The sequence below is a fragment of the Galeopterus variegatus genome, unplaced genomic scaffold, assembly GCF_000696425.1.
Source record: "Galeopterus variegatus unplaced genomic scaffold, G_variegatus-3.0.2 Scaffold354, whole genome shotgun sequence".
In the NCBI taxonomy this organism is placed as follows: domain Eukaryota; kingdom Metazoa; phylum Chordata; class Mammalia; order Dermoptera; family Cynocephalidae; genus Galeopterus; species Galeopterus variegatus.
The window spans coordinates 70,642-79,202 of record NW_007726465.1 but is presented as its reverse complement, the minus strand read 5'-3'; the positions used below and the strand labels follow the sequence as shown (position 1 = coordinate 79,202).

The following is an 8,561-nucleotide window of genomic DNA, read 5'->3' as shown; positions in this document are numbered from 1 at the left end:
TTCACAGAGTTCTTATTTTTACAAAGGGCTTGTGTGCGTGTCCTTGATTTGCCTAGGACACCAGTTTGCTTGTGGAAGTAAAACACACGACAGAATGGTCCCAGTTCAAGGAAGTGTTTAACGGCAGTACTAACATAAGTACACACATTTTAATAGGTTCAGATATAGTTTAGGTCTCCACCTTTTGCCTTCCACCGTTAACAAACTTGGGAAAGATTTTGCTGCTGAGATCCCTCGAGCAGCTGGTTCTTGGCTCAGTCTGGGTGGAGGCTCTGGAGCTGGGCTGGGGAGGAGGTGATGACAGAAGGAACAGTGAGCCCTTTCCTGTCAGGACAGAAACAGAAAGCAGAACTGGTGCTTCCTGGTCACCACACTTACTTTGGAAGAATAAATTAGCAACACACTGACCAGTGTTTATAAAAGAGTTTTGTCAAAAGGTGAAGGAACTCCAGTTTTAGATAGTAGGCCTACCTCATTTTTATGTTGAGATTTGCAAAGCAGGTACTCTGGCCAAACAAAGTTCTCAAAATGAAAGTACACAAGTAGTAGGAAGTCCAGTAAGTTGTTTACAGAAAAAGTGTTTTAAATGGCTGTTAATGGGCTGGCCCTATGGCTCACTCGGGAGAGTGCAGTGCTGATAACACCAAGGCCAAGGGTTCGGATCCCACATAGGGATGGCCTCAAAAGGTGAAGGAACTCCAGTTTTAGATAGTAGGCCTACCTCATTTTTATGTTGAGATTTGCAAAGCAGGTACTCTGGCCAAACAAAGTTCTCAAAATGAAAGTACACAAGTAGTAGGAAGTCCAGTAAGTTGTTTACAGAAAAAGTGTTTTAAATGGCTGTTAATGGGCTGGCCCTATGGCTCACTCGGGAGAGTGCAGTGCTGATAACACCAAGGCCAAGGGTTCGGATCCCACATAGGGATGGCCGGTTAGCTCACTGGGTGAGCGTGGTGCTGACAACACCAATTCAAGGGTTAAGATCCCCTTACCGGTCATCTTTTAAAAATAAATAAATAAATAAATAAATGGCTGTTAATTAAATGAACCCAGGAAAGAAAGATCCACTCTTCCCCATGGCTTTCTCTTGGGGCCTAAGGAAGTGTACTGGCTGTGGGTGCAGTCAGACTTTGGAGAGGAGTCATGTCCAAGCACTGCCCCAAGGTCAGAGACTCAGCCTTTGGGGAAGTTTGTAGAAAGTGCTTGTTTATACTGAAAACATGGGTCTTTATAAAAATTGAAAGAGTTCAGTGAGACTGTTTTCTCTTGGACAATGTTCAGTAGCTCCTGCAAAAGTGCAATGTTTTCTTATAGTCTTCTGAAGTTAACAGCCCTTGGTAACGCCTTTGTGGTATAGATAAGTAGCAACAAATCCTTGCATTTCCAATAAAGAATCTCTTGCCACCTCAGACAGGTATCAGCCACAAAAACCACACATACACACAAACCAGCATCTTGAGCTAATGAAAGTTTTAGAAATCAACTTCCACAGTGAAAGCCAATGTAGGCAGGTTTAGAACAGAATCCAGGTAGAGAAGTGAATTTCAGAGTATTTAGGAAAACAATTCCTCAGTATATATTAAGCACATGTTTAACACAGACAATGTCAGGTCATCTGCTTGCAGCCCAAGTCCATGCATCAGTAGTGGCTCCTGTTGCTGGTCATTGAGATAGAAACGGAAAGGCAGGTGCACCTGGAGCTGCATCTATGAGGATGAGCCACAGCAGCCCTAAAGACTGTGTTAACCCCTATGGTTTGTCAAGGTGTTTGTCTAAGCAGTAGAAGTGAGGAAGCAGGTTTAAAAAAAAAAAGGAGCAAGGACCTTGTGATCCAAGTAAAGGTAACTGGAGGTAAATTCTTAAAAACACTCATAATTAGCTAAAGTGAAAGCAGTACAGATGGGACGGTTTCATATCCTGACTTTTATTCCAGCATTTGCAAACTACCCGGTGGCTGAGGGCACATCATAACTAATCAAGAACTACGTGAAAACTCCTAAGCAACAAAGAACCCAGCCCCAGCTAACGCATAAATATCACCTGGAGGTCAGGCCCGCTGATACTCCAGGTAATGTGGGATTGGAAAGCAGCACCAGAGTGAAGTTTCGAGCTACTGTCAAAAGTAAGCTCAGTTCAGCGGAGGATCCTAACCAGAGCAAAGACGTCACAGAGCAAGGCCATTGCGACCAGATAGTTGGCCATGCCATCAGCTCTGGCCATTCAGGTTTTACTTATTATCTTTATTTTTGGCTGCTGGCTAGTGAGGGGCTCCTAACCCTTGATCGTGTTATACCACACTCTAACCACCTGAGCTATCCAGCTGGCCCGCTATTCAGGTTTTAAAGATAGAGAAGTAATAATGGGTTTTGGAGGGGGAAGAAAGGCTAGAACACCCCCCACTTCATAGGCTACCAGCTTTATTTACTATGCCAGGCCTTTTCAGTGTGTTCACATGCAGGGGACAAACGTGAGCACCTCTGTTTCTTCTGCTCCCTGTCAGATGCGTTTCCAGGGCTGCCAGCTCTGGACCTTGGTGTCTGTCAGGGGTCACCAATTCAAATGGCCACAGGGACTACCTAGGCAGGCAACACAAGTAAGAGGGGAAGTGTGACCCCTCCTGAACAGGACAGCCCCTGCTCAGCAGCAGCTGATAGGCTGCCTCAGGGGGACACAGGCCCAGCGTTACCTAACCTCATCTTCCAGAAGCCAGAATCTGAATCTTTACATCCATACACTTGATTTTTAAGTGTTGACAGCAGACCAAACATAGCTACAGGCCAAGTCTGGCTCACAGGCCTCTCAGCTTGTAGTCCCTGATCTGGAGGCTGGACAACAGGAAGAACTGTCCAGGTCTCTTAAACACCCCCAGCCAAACTTCTGAGGCCTTATGGGGAGGGGGCCCTGCACAGGTGACTGGAGAGAAGGCCTGAGAACTGTGACAGTTGGTGAGCACTCCTACTTCCTGCTCTACTAAAGAGAAGAGGAGAGGACAGAGAGCAGAGAGAGAAACCAGTCTTTTTATCAGAAGCAAGAGTGGCCTCAAAGAGCCCCAGACAAGAGTTAAACAGATCACTCAGATGGCTCAAGAAGGGAAAAGGATTTATTTGACTATTTCCAGGATAGGGACCCGGGGCAGTGGCTGCATTCAGTGTTCTCACATTCACAGGAAGAAAAGGCAGCAGTGAAGACCTGCCCAGCTGCCTTCCCTCGTTCTGACCAAAGCGGCTTTGTGCTCACAGAAACCATCTCCTGCTGCAAGGAAGCCACAGGGCCCTGGATGCAAACCCAGGAGTGTGGGAATGGCTTTTCCTACTCTTGCTCTTTGCAGGCAGAGCTTGGGCAGGGGACCCATGGGCATTAGACCGTCTGTTCTCGAGGAGCAAAACTTGGGCATAAAAGGAACAGGGGCGGGGGGACCTAGCCAGCCATCTGGAGGACTGCTGTGCCTCCCACAGCACGGCTGCTCCCATTCCTTGGTGCTTCCAGGTGAGTTTGTTTATAAACATGACGGAAATCCAAGCAGCATTAATTTAGGGGAACAAGATTTTTTTAAAAAGACAGGAGGGACAGGAGAAGGGGCTGGTGAGCATCCAAGAGAGGAGAGGAGAGGAAGAGCCAGGAGCCACTGTGTGCCGCCGGGCGGTGGAGCGTCTCTGTGCTGCGGAGGCCCTTCCTTTCTGCTCCCTGGCTGGGGGCCAGACAGCAGAGGGGACACTGTAGTGACTTTAGGATGAGCCTTAAGGCCCTGTCTGTCCACCAGCGTGGACAGGGCTGTGGATTTGCTCCAGGCAATCTCCCACCTTCAGCATCACCCAAGTGAAGCAGCTTCTAACTCTCCTGTCCAAAGTCTTCTGAGAATTTCTTCACTTTCAGGAGGTCGTCTGCATTCACGGTGGGCCGGGTGGTAGCCAAAGACCGGAGCACGTCCGACTGCAGAGACAAGAGCAGGCGGCTGAGGAGCCGGGCCGCATGACCGTGCAGTCTAGGGTGGGAAGAGGCCTGCCTTCAAAGTCACCCAAATGCAGTGCTCCCTGTAGCTGCCACATGTGAACCTGCCTCCTGCCCGAGACAGCTCGGATGATTTCCAGACAGGCCTACTTCGGCTCTGGGAGCCTAAGCTCTGGCATAACTTAACGTAGCAGCTTTCTTTTTTTTTTTTTTTGTCCTTTTTTTGAGACCGGTCACACCGCACTCAGCCAGTGAGCACTGTGAGCGCACCGGTCATCCCTATATAGGATCCAAACCCGCGGCGGGAGCGCTGCTGTGCTCTCAGCGCCGCACTCTCCCGAGTGCGCCACGGGGTCGGCCCCTGTAGCAGCTTTCTTAATTGCAGGCCCACCACTGTGGCCACAAAGGCAGACACCTGCCAGGACAGAACTGGCAACAGAGTCAGCAAACTACAGGATAACGACAGGTCCAGACTATTCGGATGAAGGGGCTGCCTTCACGATGGCATCAAATCAATCCATGCTGCCTTACACTTACTGTTCCTATGAGCCAAACCCATGGAGTGATGTGGTCACATTATCTGGGCTTTACTCTTCTTGCTGAAGAATATAACATGCTAAGCCTACTGCCTCTTGCCTGGCCCCTATTGAGTCTCATGGCAGGAGCCCCAGCTACCGAGAGCAACAAAGTCCATTCTCTGTTTAGGAGGTGCCACGACATACCAGGACACAAAGAAGCTCATTTTTATTCTTGAACCCAAACCCCAATTTTCTGGGCTTTGTGCAGCCCTCTCTCCCAGCCGGTCACTTACCATGCAAACAACAGGCTCTAGGAGTTTGTCACCAGGGACATCCATCCAAGTCATCTCCATGGCCCTTGGGTCTCCTGGAGAGCACGGGGTCAGGAGGTCATCGATCAGGATGCTAGGGTTGGTGCGGGAAGGGCCACAGACCTGAAAACAAACAGGAGTTTGACCGGCTGGAATGGCTGCCCGTCAGTGGGGGAGAGGCAGGACACCTCAGATCTCTACAAATGTCCTAAAGAGAAGGTAACAGTAGGGTTTCTAGGTCATCAGAGTCTGACGGGGAACAGGCTCCTTCATGACTCTTGGGCCAAGTGGTCAAAGAGGCTCAAGTTTGATTTTGGAAGCTTGCTGATAGCAAGGTACTCCAGCCACTGTTCCCCAGAATCTCATTCTGTAGCCCCAGATGCCTTGATATATTCCTCAACACCACTAACTCTCACTACGAATGCAGTGACATCAAAAATGTTTTTTCAGGGCCGAGCCTGTGGCGCACTCGGGAGAGTGCGGCGCTGGGAGCGCAGCAGCGCTCCCGCCATGGGTTCGGATCCTATATAGGGATGGCCGGTGCGCTCAGTGCTCACTGGCTGAGCGCGGTGCGGCTGGCCTCAAAGATGACAAAAAAAAAATTTTTTCCAACTGAAGTCTGCTGCATTGGCAAAATGCTCCCCCAAATATTCCCAAGGCTCACTCCCTCACCTCCTTCTACTCTTGATTCAAATGCCACTCACTGTGGCCTGTCCTTTTGCAGTGACCTCCAAGTCTCCTGGGCTCCCTCCCTCTGCTCTATCTCCCCCCTCATCACCTCTTAAGAAACCAGTGTTGACTTGATTTACTTTCTGTCTCCCCTGACTAGAAAGGGGAGGGCAGGGATTTTTGTCTGCTGTGGTCACTGATGTCCCCCAGCACCCAGGACTGCCAGACACACAGTAGGACCCATAGTAGATGTTCAACAAAGATCAGCTGAAAGAATGGATGAGTCCTCCTTACAATCGGTAATTTTATATCCACCACTTTCCAAGTATGTGTTTGTTGTCCACCTGTGCAAGAGTGCAGTAGTGGCTGAAGAGGCTGCACAGGTGTTAGGACACTGTCCCTGTCTGCTTTCACACAACCTGAGGTGGTCACATTCAAGTAAGAAGAACTGCAGGGAAAGAGACAGCAGGTGCAGCCTCTCCCCCAGAGCCAGAAGGTTCACTTGGCACTTGCCCTTGGTTCTCCAGGAGACCAAGAATGTGTCACCCGAGCAGCCAGGGAGCAGGACCAGGCAGCTGGCAAAGAAAACCAATATGCCCCACTTCCTGCAACGTTTTCTAAGCAACTGCTTGCTGGCCACTTACCTTTTTTTTTTTTTTTTTTTTTTTTTTTTTAAAAGATGACCGGTAAGGGGATCTCAACCCTTGGCTTGGTGTTGTCAGCACCACGCTCAGCCAGTGAGCAAACCAGCCATCCCTATATAGGATCCGAACCCGTGGCCTTGGTGTTATCAGCACTGCACTCTACCGAGTGAGCCACGGGCCGGCCTGGCCACTTACCTTTTTGAAGTGTGTTGCTGACTGTACTTTTCTGACGGGCTGCATGAGGGAGTCCCGCACGATGATGCTGATGTCCGCGCCTGAGTAGCCCTCCGTCTTCCGGGCCAGCTCATGGATGTTGGCGTCCGTGAGGTTGTGGGGGGTGCTCCCCAGGTGCAACCGGAACATCTGGGCGCGGGCAGCCTCCTCCGGCAATGGGATGTAAATTCGCTTTTCAAACCTAGAGCCAAGCACATGGCAGGAATGGAATTGAGAGAGGATGTCAGAATGGTGTTAATGGCAGGGGCGGCATGGAGATTCGAGAGGGAAATGAAATGCACTTCACAGGCCAGCAACGCTGATGACATGACCCTCAAGGACCCAGCTTGACTAGGGGCTCTGCATGATATGCAGACATGGGGAAAACTCCAGAGAAAGGGGTCTGGCTGCACCCACGGCTGCCAGCAGCAAGCCGCCCATGGCTGGAAGAAGACATCATCCCCAGCCCCTACTGGGGAAGTCTCACCTCCTTCTAATGGCCGAATCCAACACCCAGGGGATGTTTGTGGCACCAAGAACCAGAGTTCCATCGTTGTTATTCCCCACCCCTGTGGAGAAAGGGGGACAATGACGTTGACTCTGAAGACACCTGCAAGGGTCAGTCAGAACCTGTGGGAACGGACCTCAGGGACCTTGTGTGTCATCAACTGAGCCATCCCTGTGCCACCACTAGCAGGGTCCCAACTGAAATTAAACTGCACCCTGGCCTGGCTGTGCCAGGGTGAAGAGACCGCAGCACCGCCTGCCATGGGAGGGCAGAGTGGCTGGGGTGGCGAAGGCCTCGGGAACCTTTTTCTGTAATGACAGCCCACCTAAGGCCCGAGGAGATGGAGCCGAGAAGTGCTTCTCCTCCACCCTGAGGACAACCAAATCCAGCCACAGCTCAATAATGAAGCCCGGGGCTGGCTTTACGTGGGACGAGAACCAAGGGGGGACCTGGGACTGGTGCGCACCCTGCATCTGGACCAAAAACTCCGTTTTGATCCTTCGGGCAGCCTCGCTCTCATTTTCGTTTCGGGATCCACAGAGGGAATCCACCTCATCGATGAAGATGATGGAGGGCTTGTGCTGCCTGGCCAGCTCAAACAGGTTCTTGACTAGCCTGTGAAGGTGAGAAATGGGGTGAGGATCTGGGCGCTCCCGGACACGCCCACTCAGGGCCCCAGCCCCCACTTCTCTCCTCTCGCCCTTCCCACAGGGAGGCTGAGACCGGTCATGCTTGGATTGCAGAAAAAATGGCAGTAACACATCCTCTGGCAGCGCCGTACCAGAGGAAGAGCAGTCAGAGTCCGTTCATTAGCTCTGGACCTAGGACAAGTCATTTCCCTTTCTCTGAGCCTGTTTCATCATCTGCAAAATGGGAGTCGGTGTGGGGAATAAGTTAACTATCTAAAAATGCCCAATAGAGGGTTCTCAACGCCCAATTATTGTTAGTTCTCTTCCCTTCCTTTCTTGTGTACTTCTTCTCTCCCAGGTTCCCTTCCACTATCACCTATCTTTGTCAGGACAGTGTCCCATCCAATAGGCTAGCATGACAGTGCTCTCCTGACTACTCTCCCCAAGTATCCAACAGCGGCTCCTCTGGGAGGGGACTCCAAGGGGCAGGGAACCTGGACCGCCAGCAGCTGCCGGCTGCCAGCAAGCATGGCTGATGGCTGACTTACTTCTCGCTCTCCCCCAACCACTTAGACATCAAATCTGAGGAGGACACAGAGAAGAAGGTGGAGTTGTTGGCCTCTGTTGCCACAGCTTTAGCCAGGTACGATTTCCCTGTGCCAGGGGGTCCAAAGAGCAGTATCCCTCGCCAAGGTGTACGCTTGCCTACGATAAAGAATAAACTGAAGTAAGCCTCCTCCTGGTTGGGGAAAGGGAACAAAAAAATAGCAGAGCATCTTTAGTGACCTTTAAATACAGTAAGAAAAAAAGTTCTATAAAACAATTGATTCTAGGAGCAAAGGAATGAAGGGAACTAAACTACCTGCTGGTCTTTTTTTTTTTTGTCTTTTTGTCTTTTTTTCGTGTCCGGCAACGGATCGCAACCCTCAGTGTCGCGCCCGTACCGGACCGGGACCGGCAACGGGATCGCAACCCTCGGTGTTGCGCCCACACCTCACTCAGCCAGTGAGCGGGAACCGTCTGTATGTGGGATCCGAACCCTCGGCGGGAGCGCCGCCGCGCTCCCAAGCGGCGCACTGTAGCAGTGCACCACCGGGCCGGCCCTACAATCCAACAATACT

At 50.9% G+C, this 8,561-nt stretch overlaps 1 protein-coding gene across 1 annotated transcript in view; it reads right to left on the bottom strand.

The window, feature by feature from the left end:
- Positions 1–3,080: 3,080 nt before the first annotated feature.
- Positions 3,081–8,561, bottom strand: part of VPS4A (vacuolar protein sorting 4 homolog A (S. cerevisiae)) — an 8,220-nt gene continuing 2,739 nt past the window's right edge. The window contains exons 5-10 of the mRNA XM_008567897.1: positions 7,989–8,145; positions 7,278–7,426; positions 6,791–6,872; positions 6,286–6,505; positions 4,760–4,900; positions 3,081–3,930 (exon numbers count right to left, since the gene is read on the bottom strand). Of these exons, the coding sequence (XP_008566119.1) occupies positions 3,829–3,930; positions 4,760–4,900; positions 6,286–6,505; positions 6,791–6,872; positions 7,278–7,426; positions 7,989–8,145 (851 nt within the window). The 3' untranslated portion in view covers positions 3,081–3,828. The remainder of the gene's footprint in view (positions 3,931–4,759; positions 4,901–6,285; positions 6,506–6,790; positions 6,873–7,277; positions 7,427–7,988; positions 8,146–8,561) is intronic.